This window comes from Schistocerca americana, chromosome 8, assembly GCF_021461395.2.
Source record: "Schistocerca americana isolate TAMUIC-IGC-003095 chromosome 8, iqSchAmer2.1, whole genome shotgun sequence".
Taxonomy (NCBI): Eukaryota; Metazoa; Arthropoda; class Insecta; order Orthoptera; family Acrididae; genus Schistocerca; species Schistocerca americana.
The window spans coordinates 429,170,882-429,192,422 of record NC_060126.1 but is presented as its reverse complement, the minus strand read 5'-3'; the positions used below and the strand labels follow the sequence as shown (position 1 = coordinate 429,192,422).

The window sequence follows — 21,541 nt, the reverse complement described above, 5'->3', positions numbered from 1 at the left end:
GTTAACTTCTCAGGTTCAAAGGAAAGTACTGGTCCAATAAAAACATCTCGAACTATATTCAGCTGAGGATTAAATCTGTTACAAGACCAGCAAAAAGAGCATTTGGGTGTGGTACTTGAAAATGGCAAAAGGCCGAAATCATTATTAAATTCATGGTGAAACCTTCGGCTAGCATTTATTTTGGACAATTCGCTAGTAGTTTTGGTCAGTGACCATTATCAAGCTTAGCTGGATCATGATCACTGACCGAAACAAGTAGTGAATTGTGCAAAATAAATGACAGCTGAAGGTTTCACCATGAATTTCAATAATTATTTGGCGGCTTAATATCCCCACCTGCAAACATACGAAATCATGGTTGTACAACAGAATAAACAGTCTATATAGTCAAATGGCGGAACTTTCTCTTAAACAAACATTGTCGATCGTTTTGGAGGTCGAGGTGCTATGATCTGGGAGGGCATAAAGTTGCATGGGGCGTATTGACCTCCAAGCCTTTGACACGGCACACTCACTGGTCAACTTTATTGCGACACTGAAGTCCTTCCCCATGTGTGTTGTTTCAGCAAACCATTCGGCACTGACTTCACTTTTGTGGATGACAATGCGCGCCGGCCATTGTGGCCGAGCGGTTCTAGGCGCTTCAGTCTGGAATTGCGCTGCTGCTACGGTCGCAGGTTCGAATCCTGCTTCGGGCATGGATGTGTGTGATGTCCTTAGGTCAGTTAGCTTTAAGTAGTTCTAAGTCTAGGGGACTGATGACCTCAGATGTTAAGTCCCATAGTGCTGAGAGCCATTTCAACCATTTGATGACAATGCGCGACATCTTTGAACGGCGCAGGTGGAATAGCTGTTGGAATGTCCATACTGGAGCTGACAATCGCGCTGTTGGACAAATGTATCGTCCTACCACGAGAACTCCTAATCAACCTTGTGGCCGGCATAGGAGTACGCTGCAGAGCAGGCATTGCTGTCCATGGTGAGAACGCACCCTGTTAATAACCGTTTCCCATCTTTTGTAATGGTCAGTGGTCCATCATAAATCGCGGTGACTTGAGTCTAATTATTTTCTTTGAATTATTAAGCGTCATTTGTGTTCATCTCATAGCGTATTTCTCTCAGTTGCCTTCTGTACTGTTCTGTAGCAGTCAATTCGATGGACAGTCCAAGTTTCATCGAGCTACGTTCGTTGGTAGTGACACGTCATGCGAAAGTTACTTTCGTACTTTCGTCAACGTTGTCACGTGCCCGCTACACGTTCTGCAGGGTGAACCACCTAAAACTTGCACCGCAAGTATTTCGGATATGGAAGGCATTATCAATACGCGTTTTTCGCGGAACTGAATTATAGGCAGTGGCGCGTATTTGTAGCCGATATACAGATTATTTGAGACGCTGACGAAAATGCAGTGTTTTACAACACTTAGAAATTTTAAGTGAGACAATGCCTATCGTAAAAGCAGCGTAAACGAGAATGTCAATGGTGTTTGGTGCAAGAATTTACTGCAAGTAGTTCACGGTCGCAGGTTCGAATCCTGCCTCGTGCATGGATGTGTGTGATGTCCATAGGTTAGTTAGGTTTAAGTAGTTCTAAGTTCTAGGGGACTGATGACCACAGATGTTAAGTCCCACAGTGCTCAGAGCCATTTGAACCAAAGTAGTTCACGAGTTGTATTGTGAACATTGTAAACACCGACAACTGTGTGTTTCCTCATATTGCCTACATGCTAGGCGACGACGTTATGTTTGTTTATCTTATGTTCTGTTCTGCGATTGCGCTGCGACGGTCCTGTCACTTACTGTGTGTTAGTGGACGTAGTAACAAGTTGTTGGAAGATTGTACTTCCGAAAGCGAAAAAAGCGGACAAACTCATGGTTCACGGTGAATGTTGGAGTTATATCGTTCGTTCGTCCACTGTGTGCGCCGAAAGCTAACCCAGTAGACGTCAACCTCTTCAATCTTTTCAAACAATTAGAGATGACATGAAACGGCGTATTACTGCTGTCTGCGCTGCAATTTCCACCGAAATGCCAGAAAGTGTGCAGCGATCGTTGCGTGGCAGACTACAAGCTTTTACTGACGCTGGTGGTGGTCATTTTGAGCACTGGCTTTGAGGGTACTTTACTTCTTTACGTGTAAGACCCCACTGAGAAGCTGTATTCACCATTCTTCGATTTTCTAAGCAATGTCTCATTTAACAACACGATACCTCCTGAGACTAACTAACATCTATGTAGAGTTGCACATACGTACCCGTGTGTATTCACATTGGTTTGTGCTACAACAGACAACAAACAACTGTCGGTGTTGAGACTACGATATCTTGTAAACGACTTGCACTGGACTCCTGCACCGAACACCACTTAGGCTGTAGCTTAGTCTACTTTGAATGTGGCACTGCGGCGGGGCGCGTAAGTCTCTCACAATCCTTTAAACAATCTATCCACCTAGGTGGACAGGCTTCAGGTTGTCTGCACCTTCATTCTGCGATGTTAGATACTGGTTTAGCCGACAAAAGCAGCGTTGACGAAAATTCGACTGAATTCCTACCACGCAAAGGCCACATAACACCATGCGTAGTAACTGAAAGTTAGTTAAACCATCGAGTGTCCGAGATTCTTGTATGAGGCGTTTGAAAAAAGTCAAAAATTTCCTTTTAGTTGGTTTATTGTCATTGAAACAAGGAAATTGGCTATCAAGTCCGTATTTAATATCCCGACATCACTTATGCAATGTTACTGGCTCTGTAACAAGTTCACACCCAAAAGCAGCCAGAAGATATTTAGTTCGACCCGATGTTTTAAACGTCCTAAACAGTCATTGACCCATGACTACTTGCGTGAACACAGCCAGTCGTTCAATAGGCTTTTTATAAAGAAGTGCCCGCCATGAAATCTCGTAATCTGCACGAAACAAACGACTCGGAGTTTATGGACGACGTGAAATGTTCACACGCAAATATCTCCTTTAATAAACCACTCACAAGGCTCAAACTTTCACAAAATACTCAGTACTGTAGTTGCTTTTCGTCCGCAACACAAGAACCGATCAAACACGCTAATTCCTTCATTTTGGTACAAATTTGGTCAGGCAGTTTAACAAAGATGTCTTCCAGAAGCCTCTTAGATTTCAGGCACAAGGCTCTACTCAAACGCGCGGGAAAACGGTGAACTCCTATTGGCTAGTATGTTAAGCAGCCGGTCAGATCATTTAGAGCACTATTTCTAGTGTCAACCAATCACATTACCACAAGTAATTCAGACAAGAAATTTTTAACTCCGAAATAAAAATCTAACGAAAACAGAATACAATTCATTTTCACAAAATAACTTACTAACCAATTTTATACCCAACACCCCTCTTGTCTGGCTTTTAAAAAATCAGGCTCACTCGGACATACGTCACAAATTCCTCTATTGCACGACAACTATCTCAAGCTTACATTTACGTAGTTTTAATGAAAATATCACAGTCTCACTTAACGTTCACTCTCTCAGTCCCTCCAAAATACTCAAACAACCAAAACACGATGAAATAAGAATTTTCCAAAGTACTTTTAATCACGTCAGAAATCTGTGGCAATGAAACTAAAGAAAATTCCAGGAAATTAAATTATGTGAACCTATCCTCTCAGTTGTTGTTTCAGGTGATACTATAGATGAATACATTACAGTTCCTAACTCAGTTTCACAGTTTCACATGGTTATTATGTGTTATAGTGAAAAATTTATATCTCCGAAAGTATCTAAATTATTGATTTGAAATTTTAAGAGTATGGTTGTGTTATCCATAGAATTTGGTACACTGAGTATGGAGAAGATCGATTAATATTTAACAGTACTTCTTCAGATTCACAGAGAGAGTGTGTTAACATATCGCACGCAGCGTTAGGCAAGTACAGATCTCGCTGGGCCCAGTAGCCAGCGTCGGCTGTGCCAGCGTGAGAACCAAACATCTGCTCTCCTCCGATCTCATTTGCCATTTTTTGGAGAGGTCGAGTAGATAATGTGAGGTTAGAATTTAGTCTATGTATGAAGTACGTTGGATTTTAACCTCCATGTGTGGGATGGATACTACGACGCCTCTGTGCTTGGAGACGAGTGTTGCAATGTGGGGTTATGCTATTAAAAAGCTGACGAATGAGCTGTATCTTTCGTGGAAAGAACGTGTCGAGTATTGTATACTATATCTTCAGTTACTGGAATTACCAGACAAGTTTTACGAAGTAGTGTCTTACGAAAATACTTGGTTTCAGTGATACAGCCCACTAAGGATCCCAGCTCTTCTTTGCATTCTCCCTGTTTCCTCTATTAGTCGGATCCCAGACTGGCTAGCAATATTCAAGTATCGAACGAACGAAGCTTTTGTAAGCATCTGCTTTGTGGGTGGTTGGGTGGACTGAATTTCCTGCAGATTCTTCCAGACTAATACGCCCGGCATCAGTCTCACAAGCGATTAATTTTACACGGTACTTCCACTTTAAGTCGCTCCGACCGCGTGCTTGTATACAATTCTTGAATGTAACTTATTCAGAATATGGATTATTATGCTACAGTGGCGACTTCGGTGTATAAAGGTTTCGCCAATGAGGTTATGAGCACATAATGGTTAATTTACGTGGTGAAAGTAGAGGTTTCTGTTACAAGATGGATAGATTAAATTTGTGTGTAAGTAAGCAAGTTTGATTTAATTAATGAAAGGTAGTTTTGTGGTTTTGACAGCAGCTGACTTTATTCTAAAAAACGGTGAATATTAATGCAATACTAGCAGTAGGGATATTCAGATAGCCGGCCGATTTGGCCGAGCGGTTCTAGGCGCTTCAGTCTCGAACCGCGTGATCGCTACGGTCGCAGGTTCGAATCCTGCCTCGGGCATAGATGTGTGTAATGTCCTTAGGTTGGTTAGGTTTAAGTAGTTTTAACTTCTAGGGGACTGATGACCTCAAATGTTAAGTCCCATAGTGCTCACAGCCATTTGAACCGTTTTTGATATTCAGATAAACAGTTTCTACTACTGGTAACTTCACTGCTCTTAAACAGTTGCCCAGTGGATTTGAGAAAAGGTGTAACAAGATATCTGATGGCAGTATTATTTCAGATTAAGCGCGGCTTTTAATAATGAAAATGCACCATATTACTGTGACTTTCACTGCACTTGTACGAAGCACAGCTGCAAAATTTGGCACAGAATTAATTAAAAATCTCGAAGTATTTGGGGGTGAAAACCACTCCGTCTACAGGCCACAAGTGGCCCATCGGAACCATCCGACCGCCGTGTCATCCTCAGAGGAGGATGCGGATAGGAGGAACATGGGGTCAGCACACCGCTCTCCCGGTCGTTATGATGGTATTCTTGACCGCAGCCGCTACTATTCGGTCGAGTAGCTCCTCAATTGGCATCACGAGGCTGAGTGCACCCCGAAAAATGGCAACAGCACATGACGGCCTGGATGGTCACCCATCCAAGTGCCGGCCACGCCCGACAGCGCTTAACTTCGGTGATCTCACGGGAACCGGTGTATCCACTGCGGCAAGGCCGTTGCCATTTGGGGTTGAAAGAGTGAAAATATTAGCTCTTAAATTAGTATTTAAGGCATCGCAAATAATATCCAACATTTCACATACTTTTTAAAGCGTGATATAGGCCTAATTATTGGAAAGATGTAGTCACCAGATGTCAAACATCAGAGTGTGACTTCTAGTTTTACCTGAGACAGAACTGCATCTTTAATGTGAGTATCGTATTTCTTATTGGGATCTCTCATCACACCTCTACAACCACTCGAGATATGTTTTGCTCAATTTGTCTGAAGTTTGTTGACGTACGTCAGATAACCTACAATGACTGTCGTTCAGCATTCGTGTGAAAGACAAACACAAAGTTTTGAGTAAGATACTCTGAACACTTAAAGCACTGTAAGGTGGAAACACACACGTACACCACATTTGCATACCACTTCATGAACACAGTCACAAGCCTAACGGCATAAATATGCCAGCAAGCAGTAAAAAAAAAATTTAGTCAGCTAATAATATCTACCTACCAAAAGCCAAAAAAGATCTATCAAAGTAACTTTAATCATAAAACACATCATCTTTGTAACTTGAACAAATTATTTTTTGGTGTTATAAATCCACGCCTAAAATTTCCGATAAAGATTTTGCCTACTTTTGGTTTCCAAGAAACCTGCGATTTCAGTCCATAGGTTCCGAACCATATTCTAAATATGATACTTTTCTTCTTGAGGACGCCACGAACTACTACGCTGAAGTGCCAAAGAAACTGGTACACCAGCCTAATATCATGTAGGGGCTCCGCGAGCACCCAGGAAAGGGGAAACACGACGTGGCATGGACTCGACTAATGTCTGAAGTAGTACTGGAGGGAACTGACATCATGAATCCTGCAAGGGTGTCCGTAAATCCGTACGAGTACGAGAGAGTGGAGATTTCTTCTGAACTGCACGTTGCGAGGTATCCCAGAATGCTTAATAGTGTTCGTGTCTGGGGAGTTTGGTGGCCAGTGGAAGTTTTTAAACTCAGAAAAGTGTTCCTGGAGCAACTCTGTAGCAATTCTGGGCGTGTGAGGTGTCGCATTGTTCTGCTGGAACTGCCCAAGTTCGCCCGAATACACAATGGACATGAATGGATGAATGTGGTCAGGCAGGATGCTTACGTACCTGTCACCTATCAGAGTCGTATCTAGACGTATCAGGGGTCACATAGAAAACCAACTGCACACACACTCACACCATTATAGAGCCTCCACCAGCTTGAACAGTCCCCTGCTGACATGCAGGATTCAGGGATTCATGAGGTTGTCTCCATACCCGTACACGTCCATCCGCACGATATAATTTGAAACGAGACTCGCTCAACCAGGCAACATGTTTCCAGTCATCAAAAGTCCAATGTCGGTGTTGACGGAACCAGGCGAGGCGTTAAGCTCTGTGTCGTGTAGCCATCAAGGGTACACAAGTGGGCCTTCGGCTCCGAAAGCCCATATCGATTATGTTTCGTTGAATGGTTCGCACGCTGACAACTGTTGATGACCCAGCATTAAAATCTGCAGCAATTTGCGGAACGATTGCACTTCTGTCACGTTGAACGTTTCTCCTCTGTCATCGTTCGTCCTGTTCTTGCAGGATCTTTTTCCGGAGATTTGATGTTTTACCGGATTCCTGATATTCACGGTACACACGTGAAATGTTCGTACGGGAAAATCCCCACTGCGTCGCTACCTCGGAGGTGCTGAGTCGCATGGCTCGTGCGCCGACTACACTACTGGCCATTAAAATTGCTACACCAAGAAGAAATGCAGATGATAAACCGGTATTCATTGGACAAATATATTATACTAGAACTGACATGTGATTACATTTTCACGCAATTTGGGTGCATAGATCCTGAGAAATCAGTATCCAGAACTACCACCTCTGGCCGTAATAACGGCCTTGATGCGCCTGGGCATTGAGTCACAGTGCTCGGATGACGTGTACAGGTACAGCTGCCCATGCAGCTTCAACACGATACCACAGTTCATCAAGAGTAGTGACTGGCTTATTGTGACGAGCCAGTTGCTCGGCCACCATTGACCAGACGTTTTCAGTTGGTGAGAGATCTGGAGAATGTGCTGGCCAGGGCAGCAGTCGAACATTTTCTGTATCCAGAAAGGCCCGTACAGGACCTGCAACATGCGGTCATGCATTATCCTGCTGAAATGTAGGGTTTCGCAGGGATCGAATGAAGGGTAGAGCCACGGGTCGTAACACATCTGAAATGTAATGTCCACTGTTCAAAGTGCCGTCAATGCGAACAGGAGGTGACCGAGACGTGTAACCAATGGCACCCCACTCCATCACGCCGGGTGATACGCCAGTATGGCGATGACGAATACACGATTCCAATGTGCGTTCACCGTGATGTCGCCAAACACGGATGCGACCATCATGATGATAAAAACAGAACGAGAATTCATCCGAAAAAATGACGTTTTGCCATTCGTGCACCCAGGTTCGTCGTTGAGTACACAATCGCAGGCGCTCCTGTCTGTGATGCAGCGTCAAGGGGTAACCGCAGCCATGGTCTCCGAGCTGACAGTCCATGCTGCTGCAAACGTCGTCGAACTGTTCGTAGAAATGGTTGTTGTCTTGCAAACGTCCCCATCTGTTGACTCAGGGATCTAGACGTGGCTGCACGATCAGTTACAGCGATGCGGATAAGATGCCTGTCATCTCGACTGCTAGTGATACGAGGCCTTTGGGATCCAGCACGGCATAACGTATTACCGTCCTGAACCCACCGATTCCATATTCTGCTAACACTCATTGGATCTCTTCCAACGCGGCAGCAATGTCGCGATACGATAAACCGCAATAGCGATAGGCTACAATCCGTCCTTTACCGAAGTCGGAAACGTGATGGTACGCATTTTTCCTCCTTACACGAGGCATCACAGCAACGTTTCACCAGGCAACGCCGGTCAACTGCTGTTTGTGTATGAGAAATCGGTTGGAAACTTTCCTCATGTCAACACGTTGTAGGTGTCGCCACCGGCGCCAACCTTGTGTGAATGCTCTGAAAAGCTAATCATTTGCATATCACAGCATCTTCTTCCTGTAGTTTAAATTTCGCGTCTGTAACACCTCATCTTCGTGGTGTAAGAATTTTAATGGCCAGTAGTGTATAACTCCACGTTCAAACTCACATAAATCTTGATAACCTGTCACTGCAGCAGCAGTAACCGATCTGACAACAGCACCAGACACTTGTTGTCTTATATAGGGGTTGCCGATCGCAGCGCCGTATTCTGCCTGTTTACATCTCTCTGTATTAGAATACACCAGTCAACAGCAGTTTGGGACCGATGACCTTTGTAGTCTGGTCCCTTCAGCCCCCACAAAGCAACCAACCTACACCAGTTTCTTTGGCGCCTCAGTGTACTTTGACTAAACTTTTCAGTTTCTTGCAGTGCATGTTTCGAGTCGTGCCAGCCATTGTGAGAGAAAAAAAAACTGATTTGAATGTCGTCGATTGCCGTCCGAAGTCTGCAAGTTCGGGTGGTGAGATCGACTACATTGTGACCGCGCAAGTAGGGTTGGGTTGGGTTGTTTGGGGGAAGAGACCAAACAGCGAGGTCATCGGCCTCATCGGATTTGGGAAGGATGGGGAAGGAAGTCGGCCGTGCCATTTCAAAGGAGCCATCCCAGCATTTGCCTGGAGCGATTTAGGAAATCACGGAAAACCTAAATCAGGATGGCCGGACGCGGGATTGAACCGTCGTCCTCCCGAATGCGAGTCCAGTGCGCGCAAGTAGTGGCGTACTGATTTGAAACGATCGGCCGCCTTCGGACGACGTCGGTCGGCGATTTCGGTGCCACTGTGACCGCAGCCTTAATTTTACAGATAATAATCGTCTGTCAGCAGCCTGCGGAATGCATCGCGCGTGGCTGAATCCCGTCTCACACGCCGTATGTATCACCTGGTGCCGGCCCGGTGCCCTTCCGGTTGCGCCGCGCGTTCTTCTCTCTCGGTCCACAGCCGGCGTCCGGCCGGCACGAGAGACGCGGACGTCGACGGGTCGCGGCGCACCGCGGCGCTCGGTCTCGCACTCACACACACAGAGCGGACACACACACGCGCGTACACAGAGCAGAGGCTGAGAGAGTGAAAGTGTCCGGCGGGGCGACCTTGCTTTCCAGAGCAGCGCAGCCACGGCATCGCATCGCGCGGCGTGGCCTGCCCGCGCGCGCGCTATATAAACGCGACCGCGGAGTCGGCTTGTCAGTCCACTGGCCGGTACCGCACAGGGCACCACAGCTCACCCCAGCTCTCCACCTCTCACCGTCCACAACCGAGCAGACCAGCCATGAGGGCCGTAACGCAGGTAAACACAACAGCGGGCCACCACTCGCCGCCGCATCGCCTCTAACCGCGCCCCACAGTGTCTCTCTCCTGCCGACTAGCGGGGACAAGTGTTTAACGTCCCGTCGACAACGAGCTGATTACAGACAGTCACTACCAGCTTCTCACCCCGTGACAACATGATCGCTCCATTACTAATACAAATTTCTGGCTGGACACGCATGTCTGGAAGAACGACTAATTCTGTCTTCAGCTACATCCAGTCCGCCCCCGGTAGCTGAACGGTCAGCTCGACGGACTGTCAATCCTAAGGGCCCGGGTTCGATTCCCGGCTGGGTCGGAGATTTTCTCCGCTCAGGGACTGGGTGTTGTGTTGTCCTAATCATCATCATTTCATCCTCATCGACGCGCAAGTCGCCGAAGTGGCGTCAAATCGAAAGACTTGCACCAGGCGAGCGGTCTACCCGACAGGAGGCCCTCGTCACACGCCATTAGCTACATCCACACGTCGCGAGCCACATTTCAGTCCCTAAGGGTACTTTGTATACCACTGTTACTTCCCCCCCCCCTCCCCACAACTTCTCCCCCCACCCCCTTTTCCTTCTTGAGTCGCGGGTAGTTCACGGGAAGAGCGATTGCTGGTAAACCTCCGTACCAGCTCAGGAATGTCTGTACTTTTATCTTCGTGGTATTTCCGCGACAAGTACGTAGCAAGAAGCAACATTCTAGTTGACTCTCCTAGGAACATACGCTCTCGGAACTATTCACAGACAGCCAGAGTGGCCGAGCGGTTCTAGGCGCTACAGTCTGGATCCGCGAGACCGCTACGGTCGCAGGTTCGAATCCTGCCTCGGGCATGGATGTGTGTGTTGTCCTTAGGTTGGTTAGGTTTAAGTAGTTCTAAGTTCTAGGGGACTGATGACCTCAGATGTTAAGGCCCATAGTGCTCAGAGCCATTTGAACCATTTTTTTGAACTATTCACAAAAATCACATCCTGATGCAGAACACCTCCCTGGAGTGTCTTCCTTTGCAGATGCCTTAGCTTCTCCGCGACCCTTTCGCGCTAACTAAATGTACAGCTAGAATGAAATTTTCACTCTACAGCGGAGTGTGCAATGATATGAAACTTCCTGGCAGATTAAAACTGTGTGCCGGACCGAGACTCGAACTCGGGACCTTTGCCTTTCGCGGGCAAGTGCTCTACCATCCCCCAGGCTGTGGCTAGGCCATGTCTCCGCAATATCCTTTCTTCCAGGAGTGCTAGTTCTGCAAGGTTCGCAGGAGAGCTTCTGTGAAGTTTGGAAGGTAGGAGACGAGGTACTGGCGGAATTAAAGCTGTAAGGACGGGGCGTGAGTCGTGCTTGGGTAGCTCAGTCGGTAGAGCACTTGCCCGCGAAAGGCAAAAGTCCCGAGTTTGAGTCTCGGTCCGGTACACAGTTTTAATCTGCCAGGAAGTTTCAAATGTACAGCTATCGAAACGCGTTGCTCTTCTTTGGATTCTCTCTATTAGCCGGATCCCAGACTGGCTAGCAATATTCAAGTATCGAACGAACGGAGCTTTTGTAAGCTACCTCCTTTGTGGGTGGATGGGTGGACTAAATTTCCTGCAGGTTCTTCCAAACTAATCTGTCCAGCATCAGTCTCACATGCCATTAATTTTACTCTGTACGTCCACTTTAAATCACTCCGAACGCATGCCAGTAGACAATGTAGACAATTTATGACTATAACTACTTCCAGTGATCTAACACTCGGCAGATGATGGAGTGATTTCTACAGCAAGCAGGAGTCTAAAGATACCAGTATTTGTATGCTGACCGCTGTTTTGACCAGAACCAAGCTGGAAGTTTCTTACACGTCGGTCAGGGACCTGAAGATGGCGTAGCAAATCGCCGAAACTGGCAGGCAAATAGAATAACTTTGGAAACTAGACCAGTGAGGCCAAATGAGTAGCTGCTTAAATAAAGAGGCGGCATCATCATCAGGATTCTCGTCCACTCGCAATAGCGGCTGGCAACATGTATGTCAAACGTCACAGATCGCTCCCCACAGTGCCTTGTAGGAAGTGGTGTTTATTTTTACGTTTGTCGCGGCGATTGCAAATATCAGTAAGAAATGTACACCCTGATTTAGCTTACGTTATTTGTAGACGTGTGCTTGCACACGGTTCTTTGCATCTGCCAACCTACAATCTGTACTTCCGCATGTCTGCTCGGAGCTTATAGCTACGACAGCAGCTCGGCTTACCAGTTAGGCAGATCTTTCACAGGTTTCCGATGCAGATGTTCCGTCTTCTTCAACGGTAGGCGCCACTTTTCCGAATGTTGGCTAACACAACTGACTCTGTCAGTATTTGCTTTAGCATAGCGAGGCGCTTTTTTGAGAAGGCGCGATTGAATGGGCGGGATTCGCCCCTCGCAGAGTGCCACGAGCGGTCGTTCACATACACCATACAATCAAAGTGTAAATGGCATTGTCAATTACGTGAGTCTACAGATGTGGATACGGGGGCATTAGCTGTTAACACAGTAGTGTTTTTACCAGGGATAGTGCGTCGTGGACGGGAATCGGTCAAACAACGAACCCCAACATAATCTGTGCGGAAATCTTACCGAAAGCCGCGGAGGTCGTAAAATGCGCTGGCTTCACTGGTGTCTGACATTAGTTCCAACTCGTGAGACAAAACGTGTATCTCAGTCGTTCCAGTTTTGTGTCTGTTTATAGAACAATGTAGCTGTGTCTATTGATTTCCGATCAGTTTTCTGTGTTATATACTGCTGTATGAATGTGAGAGTGCATTGTTCCTTGTTTCCAGTCTCAGCAATGGGCCTGGTTTGGCACACGTCAGGATGCAGTCAGTGTTGTGCAGTACTATGCATTAGGAAACGCGAGTAGCAGACCACACTGGTCAGGCGCGTTTGCTGAGTAACACAATTTGTGTTACATGTAGGACAGTAAGTGTGGTAGTGGCACAAGATCATTGAAGAAATTAAGCAGGAGAGCTTCTGTAAAGTTTGGAAGGTAGGAGACGAGATACTGGCAGAAGTAAAGCTGTGAGTACCGGGCTTGAGTCGTGCTTCGGTAGCTCAGATGGTAGAGCACTTGCCCGCGAAAGGCAAAGGTCCCGAGTTCGAGTCTTGGTCGGGCACACAGTTTTAATCTGCCAGGAAATTTCAAATTAATAACTGTCTGAATGAATGTATTGTAAGACCCATAAAACAAAAGTGGGCTTGGTTTCCCGCTTGACGACATGTGTTAACTCGCGACCGCCACAGAGCGGCGTACAAGATCCACCCAGTAAGGTTTGTGAACTCGCTCGCTACGCAGCCCGCACGACAGGACGAGGGCCGAGATAATACCTCGCTAGAAGTAGGTGCCAACTTTATGATAATGTCAACCAGCTCCAGAGGGTCACAAAGTTTTTCCTGCGGGTCTAGGGATAGATTCCAGTCGTTTCTAGGAATGTTTTCTGTCCTCCACCTCTGCCAATAATTTCTTAATGCGAGAATTTAGAAACTGCATCGCGTTCAGAGTGCACGTTAAATTTTAGTTTCCCCTACAACTAGCTTGGTAAGTCAGTTCGTAGGTCAGAAGAAGGAAGGGGCATAGCACCTCCAAAAACGTCGAGCCCAGATAAGAACTGGACTGTTCAAATCAACCTTCGGGTTGCTGACAGCTCTACTTACTTGTGGCCAAAAAATGGTTCAAATGGCTCTGAGCACTATGGGACTTAACAGCTATGGTCATCAGTCCCCTAGAACTTAGAACTACTTAAACCTAACTAACCTAAGGACATCACACAACACCCAGTCATCACGAGGCAGAGAAAATCTCTGACCCCGCCGGAAATCGAACCCGGGAATCCAGGCGTGGGAAGCGAGAACGCTACCGCACGACCACGAGCTGCGGACACTTGTGGCCAGCATTGTGGTCCAGCATCATCTGGAGCAAAAGAAAAACGTACCGTAGAACCATACCCGTACAAAACCCTCAGTTTATTGCACCCGGGCAGGGGAGTTTCAGCGTATATACATGCCCTACTAGCTAACTTTGACTATTCAGAAGTACTCTACGGGAATCAAACGCATTGCAGTCTGTTGTCCCTTTTCCCTTTCTTCAATAGCAGATAGTTTTCCAGACACAAACGGATAGGTCGATAGCATATGTCCTTAGGCATGAACGAACAGTTAATTTGGTAATGGAAGGGAGCGTCGATGGTAGAATCTGCAGCGAGGGGATACAGGCTTGAATACAGTAAGCAGATAGAAGTGGATCTAGGTTGCAGCAATTATTCAGAGATGAAGAGGCTTGCACAGGATAGAGTAGGGTGAACATCGGCATCTACAGCAATAGGCCTTCTAAATTATTCACCTGTGAAGCTACAGGCAAAGCGGCAGGAGTCTAATTGATCTACCGATTTTTCTTGTACGACAAAAATCCAGCATTTCACTTCTTCATTAACGACCTCCAATAAATGCACCTCACACTCGCTTAGTGCCCTGTGTATTTTCGAGTTGCTATAGAGCAGCTTAGTGAACAGCTTTCAAAGTCAACCCTATACTGTTCTCTAAGAAATGTATTGACAGCCTTTATACGTTCAGTTTTATCACGAGTACATAACTTTCCGCCGGTTTTGGTTGTGCTATCTACATGAGCGTATGTGAAACTTCATTACTGGAAGGCAATTCAAGCTGCTCCGCAACAAGAGACTGACGTGTCATACTAAATCTATCTTTGATCACCGTCCGAAGAGGCTGCAAGGAAAATGTCAGCCGATAACTGCTTGCCTTCACGTAATGTAGTGGAAGGACTGTAAATATCAAATTCCACCTTCAAGACCTTAATTATATCCTCGTTCGATGATATCCTCGATGTGTCGGAAGTAACACGTGTAATTAGAGCTCATTTGTTTATGCAGTCATCTCTCCGCATATCTTTGTAGAAGACTCACGCGTGTGTCAGAACTTTTCCTGGAACGCTTCGCAGTTATTGCGACAGAAATTCTGGGTAGCTAGTTTTCTGTGTCGCGGCGCGCGTGTTCTAGATCACTGGTAACGGCGTGCGTCCACGCCAGCTTGAAAGGTACCCGAGCACGATTATGGATTTGTCGCGGCCTTCGCAGCTCGAACAATCTAGGAAAAACGACGGCTCGCTGAGGATGACGAAGCGCTGCCGACTGGAAACACGTCCCTCGAGACACATTGTACAGTTCAAACTTGTCACGGGTAACGAAAGCATTGCAAGGGAGATCGCTAGCCCAAATGGTTGTTCTGGAGTTATTTCAGTAAAAAACTGGAGATTAAAATACGCCTGTCTCGCCAGAGGTGCACACTTCGCTTCTCGTAGAGTACCCGAATCTGCTGTCTTAATCTGGGCGAAATCTGACTGCTGAACCTCGAAAACAGTTAACAGACGCCGATACACTGGATAGGTCAAAACAGGCCTTCAGTTTTGTTTTCATTAGTGTGCAGTTTCGTCTGTGGGGCCATATTCAAACGTTTGTAGAGTCTAACTCATCAAACTGCACTTGGCTTAACCCAGGCAATCAGCAAATCACACAACTGACTTTAGCCCAAGTATGTCCACTCCGGTGGGTTACACTACACAAACATTTGAAAGTGGGTATACAGGCGAAACTGTGCAGTAGCGAAAGCCAAATAAAAATATATTTTGACGCATGCAATGGTCACCTGTGTTGCACTGTTTATAATTCAATTTACAGTTGTAGTGGATCATGTTGCAAGTAAAATATTGGAAGTTCATAGAAGAAAGTAGAGCACCTGACATTTCCATTTCTCCTCCCCCCCCCCCCTCCCCCGCCAGTCTACTTTCTTTCTAGCTTATATCGCCCACACAAGAATTCTGAAAATCAAACTGAAAGACTATCTACATATACACTTTGCTAGCCACCGTGCAATGCATGGCGGAGATTACATAGTACCAATATTATTCATCAACTTAATGAAACTCGGGTTATCGCAAAGTTTCGACGAGTTCCCTATTGGTCATCTTCAGGCGGAAGCTTCGCCACGAATCGGCCAAGAAAATTTCGTCAATGAAATTCTCCGACAAAGCCAGCATTCTCGTATCGCTCATGATCGTCTTGCATTCGTTGCTGCCGCATTATTTCCTGTATCACACAACCCGTAACTCTGCATCCGTGCCCTGCCAACTCCGTGCTTCAGTAACGAACGCGAAACAGGAAGTAACCACTCTTTTTTTTTCGAGAGGACCTGACCGTACATGCGAAACGGACATTTGTGAGGTACGCTGATGTAATTGGCAGCTGTTCGGCCAGGGAAATTGGACGCGTGGGTCACGTACTCTCTGCAGCAAAATTTACGGTTCTCGTACGGCGAGTCGAGCAATGCAAGCGCATGAGTCTGGCTATTCCCACGCTTTTCGCGCGGGCCAGTGACACGACCGCGAGTTAGCGTTGATGTGTCCGGTTCATACGCGCCCCGCCTTTCTCTCACACGTTCTGTCACTGCCCTTCAACGTCTGACAACTCTCTCTCTTGTCTCTCTCCGTCTTTCTCGTGCACGCAAACGCTATATCATGCGTACACGAGCACGAAGGGGGTATTTGTACGCTTGGGTGTAAACCTCCTCTCTCTGCAGCAGAGTTACTCATTTCCCCAAGCACAACAATGGGATACGTCCATTCAGAATATGACATTTCAGTAGCATCCAGAACGAAGATATGGGGCATTAGAGATGGAACCTTAGCAATCGTAGCTCCGCAAGTCCGAAGCTTGGGCGTGGGAAATGGGAGACCGCTCGCTTCCTGGATGTTTCTGGCTTCAGCTCCAGGCAGAGGCGCAGTTACAGCACCAGTTGTAATGCCACTCGTTATAATTTCCCGGTAATGCCGTAAGAATAGGACTCAGTCCCCTTCACCCTTCCGTTGAGGTACATAACTGGAAACATGTGTAGCATAAACGAGTGTAACACTGGTCGTAACCCTGGGATTTCCGCTTCTACATTTGCATAACTCTTTTACGAGGGCCTTATGAGAATTTCAACTCAGGGTGGCCGAATTGGACATTAAAGTTCCTTTGTTTCGATATTAATAGAAGAGAAGGAGGAGCTCCAAAGAACAGAGGTGCGTTTTGCCGCGGATTCAGTTAGTAAGCTCGACAGAGTCGCAGAAATTTTCATCAAACTCCAGTGGCAGGCTTTGCAAAAGAGGCGTTCTGCATCACGGACAGGTTTACTGTTGAAATTCCGAGACTGTACGTTCCGGGAAAAGCCAGGCAACATATTGGTTCATCCTGCATACACGTACGAAATGATGTGATAAATCTGAGGAAATGGAGTTGAGACCGAGGTTTACCACCAATCTTGCTTCCCACTCACCATTTACGGATAGAACAGAGGACGAGACGATATGATAGAGGTACCACAAGTATTCTCCACTACTCCCCGTAAGGTGACTTATGGAGTAGAGGTGCAGATGTAGATGAAGACAGCAAATGAAGTAGTGTAAGAAGGTAGAGGGATTGAACAGTTTACGAATCAGACATGACACACTGCCGACAATTCAACTACAAGGTAGGCAAATTAGATTTACCAGTAGCTAACGAAGCGTCAAACATCAGGCACAGAAATACGTCTTACACCTCGGACTAATGCCTAGGAAACAAAATTTACAAAGGACGCAAAAACAGGAGACAGCTCTACTTGGCACAATTCAAGTGTAGTAAAACCTGTAGTCAGGAATACAGGAGTCACCGAGCTGCTTCTATGCGGTGGCACAATGCTCAAGACAATACAGACTAATAAGGCAGGAGGTAGATCAAAATTCTTAAATTTAGGTATTTGTGCGGTTACCGGAAACGCTCCAGATGAATGCCGAAGTCGCATCTCCTGCGAGAACCTGCTTAGAAAATGTCTTTCAGGGCAGTAACTACGACTCTCCTCCGCCCACAAACTTATCTATCCCGCAGAGATAGTGCGGATAAAATAAAGTAAATAATAGCTCCCTCACAGGCGAATAAGCACCTATGCCACTTACACTCCTCCGTGAATGGAACGCGAAATACCGTGGTACGCTACCCGAAGTACCAGGACACCGCTGTGTAACGCGGAACTGACCGCCAGATATCACGAGAGGGACCGCGCCCGCATAAAAGGAGGCGGGCAGTACCTTGATGTCAGCAGAGATGCAGAAGAATGGGTCGGTCAGGGAGGTCAGCGGCTTGGAACGTGAACTAGTCATTCGATGTCACCTGATTAATAGAGCCATCAGGAACGTTTCAACAATTTTAAAGCTGCCCAAGGCAACTGCTGGGGATGTGACTGTGAAATGAAAACGCAAAGAAAGAACCACAACTAAACCAAGACCGGAGAAGATGATAATCATTATGTTGGTTTGTGGGGCGCTCAACATCGTGGTCATCAGTGCCTGTTCAAGTTTGAATCTTTCCATTTCCAGTCACGCCACTACCCGATCGATGATGAGATGATGTGGACAACACAAACACCCAGTCCCCAGGCGGAGAAAATCCCGACGCTGCCGGGAATCGAACCCGGGTCCCCATATCCAGAGACAACAGCGTTAGCCAATAGACCACGAGCTGCGGGCAAGACCGGAGAGATCTCATGTACTGCTGGACACGGACGGTTGTTACAAAAAAATAGCATGGAATCAGCGGAAGCAATCACACCTGAGCTCCAAAATACTACAAGCAGTCCAGGTAGTACCATGACTGTGGGTACCGAGCTAAAAAGAATGGGGTACAGTGGTCGAGCAGGGCTAATGGACAGCGGATGGCTGGAAACGAGTGACTGGGAGTGATGAATCCAGCTGTGCCCTGCGGCCGTCTGATGGAAGGCCTCGGGCTTGACAAATCCCTGGAGGAAGTTACCTGCCATAAGGTGTGGTCCCAACAGTGAAGAGTAGAGGTGGTGATACTATGGTATGGGAGTGATTGTCGCGGTTAGGATGTGGTCCCCATATTGTGCTTAAGAAAATGATAAATGTGAAAGGATATGAATACATTTACAGCACTGTGTATTGCGTACAGTACAGGAACAGCTGGGAGACCATGACAGTTCGTAGCAGCATGATAATACACCCTTTTATGAGGCAGCATCTGTGAGGCAATCGTTTGTGGACAATATCATCCCTGAAATGAACTGACCTGCCGAGAGTCGCCGTCCGGAGCGGCCGTGCGGTTCTAGGCGCTTCAGTCTGGAGCCGGGCGACCGCTACGGTCGCAGGTTCGAATCCTGCCTCGGGCATGGATGTGTATGATGTCCTTAGGTTAGTTATGTTTAATTAGTTCTAAGTTCTAGGCGACTGATGATCTCTGACGTTAAGTCCCATAGTGCTCAGAGCCATTTTTGCCCAGAGCCCCGACCTGAACCCAATGCAACCCGTCTGGAATGTGTTAGAACCTCAACTTCCCTCAGATTGTAAACTTCACTACTTTCTCTGGTCTCGGTTCTTGAGAAAGAACGGGCTGCCATTCCTTCACGGACATTCAGTCACCTTACTGAATGTGTCTCCAGTACAGTTCAATCCGTTATAAAGGCGAAGGGTGGACCAACTCTATATTAATGTCCACTAATAGGTATCCGGATACTTTAGATCGGATAGTAGTTGGTTGGTTGATTTGGGAGAGGGGACCAAACAGCGAGATCATCAGTCCCATCGGACTAGGAAAAGATGGGGAAGGAAATTGACTATGCCCTTTCAAAGGAACCAACCTGTCATTTGCCTGAAGCGATTTAGGGAAATCACGGAAAACCTAAATCGGGGTACAGTAAGAAACACCCTCTACCACGCACTTGATAGGGGTTCGTAGAGTATAGAAGTAGTAGAGTCTTCAAACAGGCTGCTGCAACTTCCCTTCCCAAATGAGACAGTGCTCACCCTCTAGAGGTATCGAGTTCGACGAGACTAGGCTAACATTCCTTCTTCTCATCTTCGGAGCGATGACGACCGCGTCGATAGCGACATCGCCTTCTTTGGAGGTCCGCGCCGCCGCTAGAAAGCGAACGGTTCCGGCGCCGTTTTGCGGCGGCTTTCGTCCGCGGCGATGCTCGACCAGGCATCGCGGTCGTCCTTCAGCTGTGGCGCGGCGCAAGTGGAGCGTGGAACCGCCTCGACACGTCACAGTTTCTGCAGCCTCCGGGCGTGCCCGACGCGTCCGGTACGCAGGCACTGCGGAGGCAGCCGGCCATCCGGCGTGTCCATCCCAACTTTCTAGCACGGCGACTGAACGTCACTTTTGGCTGGCGCTGTAACACCAGCACATTTCGCAGCGGATAACAGTTCTCTGCACACGCAGAGCCGAGCTGAGTGTTACGAAAGGAAAAAAGGGACAGAAGGAAAAACCGACAGATCGAAACTGAGTGATGGACCGGAATTCGAACCCGGGAGCTTTGCCTTTCACGGACAAGCGCTCTTTGACTGAACAATCCAAACACGACTCGCAGTCTCTCCTCATAGCTTTCCACCAGTACCTGAAGACTGCTGCCTACATCGGAGTACGAGAAGCGATCTATGCTCTTACAACATGGGATCAACATGTTTCCTCGATTTGACAGTGTCCCTTCTACCACAACCGGTGGACGAATCCTGATGGTGCCGCTGTTTCCTTATTCGAGCAGCTCCTCATTTGGCCACACGAGGCTGAGTGGTACCCGTTTCAGACCTCTCTACTCCAGAAAAATTCCAAGGAGGTATCGGAAATCGAATGCAGGTCCTTCCACACTGCAGGCCGCAGGACTAACCATTCGGTTATGAAGGTGGACAATTTATAAAAGATAATTTTTGAGAAAAATGCACCGGCCGGTGTGCTCGAGCGGTTCTAGGCGCTTCAGTCTGGAACCGTATGACCGCTACGGTCGCAGGCTCGATTCCTGACTCGCGCATGGATGTGTGTGATGTCTTTAGGTTAGTTAGGTTTAAGTAGTTCTAAGTTCTAGGGACTGATGACCTCAGATGTTAAGTCCCATAGTGCTCAGAGCCATTTGAACCATTTGAGAAAAATGTTCCACCAAAGACAGCAGCACTCCTGGGTTCAGTTAAAGATGATTTGATGCTCTGGGATTTACAGGGTCTCCCTGTGAATGTGGCCTCTCGGACATCGTACAGACGATTCGTACAGTACATGAAAGATGTGCGGAACACCGCAGGTGCGCCCGCCTCTTACAGAGAAATAAATCGGCCGTAACAGAACACTGTACTGATACTGGTCACTCTATGTTGTACAAAGACTCCAGAATTTTAGAGTCTACCTCATCGTTCTAGGACTCGGTGGTGAAAGAGGGAACTGCAATTCGCTTGGCGACGCATTTAATTAATAAAGATATCGGCGGCTGCCTGTATAAGTCACGGAATCCAGCGCTTTCTGTAATAAACTTAGAAAGACGTCTCGACAGTGCAGCTCAGAGTGATATACCGAGTGCGCAGCCACGGATATAATTCATCTGCACTGTCCTTCTTTGCCGCCGATCAACATCTCTGGCGCCCGTGTATCTGTGGCCGCAAACGCAGCGGCGCGGTCCGCGAGCTTAAAAGGACGGAGCGAGTGCTGGAGCGTCAGGCTTTCAGTTCGTTCTCAAGATGGCTGAATGGTATGCATTCGAAATATTAGAAGAAGAAGAAGCTCAATTTGTGCGGCTGGGCGCCTGATATTTAATGGAGCAGCCATTACGCCGTGAA

The 21,541-nt window shown here is 47.1% G+C and overlaps 1 protein-coding gene and 1 pseudogene across 1 annotated transcript in view; one reads left to right on the top strand and one right to left on the bottom strand.

Annotated features, from left to right (window-relative positions):
- Positions 1-5,426: 5,426 nt before the first annotated feature.
- LOC124546049 lies at positions 5,427-5,544 on the bottom strand (annotated as a pseudogene).
- A 4,253-nt stretch (positions 5,545-9,797) lies between these two features.
- The window catches only part of LOC124544750 (cuticle protein 19), a 31,024-nt gene continuing 19,280 nt past the window's right edge, over positions 9,798-21,541 (top strand). The window contains exon 1 of the mRNA XM_047123411.1: positions 9,798-9,886. Within this exon, the coding sequence (XP_046979367.1) occupies positions 9,869-9,886 (18 nt within the window). The 5' untranslated portion in view covers positions 9,798-9,868. The remainder of the gene's footprint in view (positions 9,887-21,541) is intronic.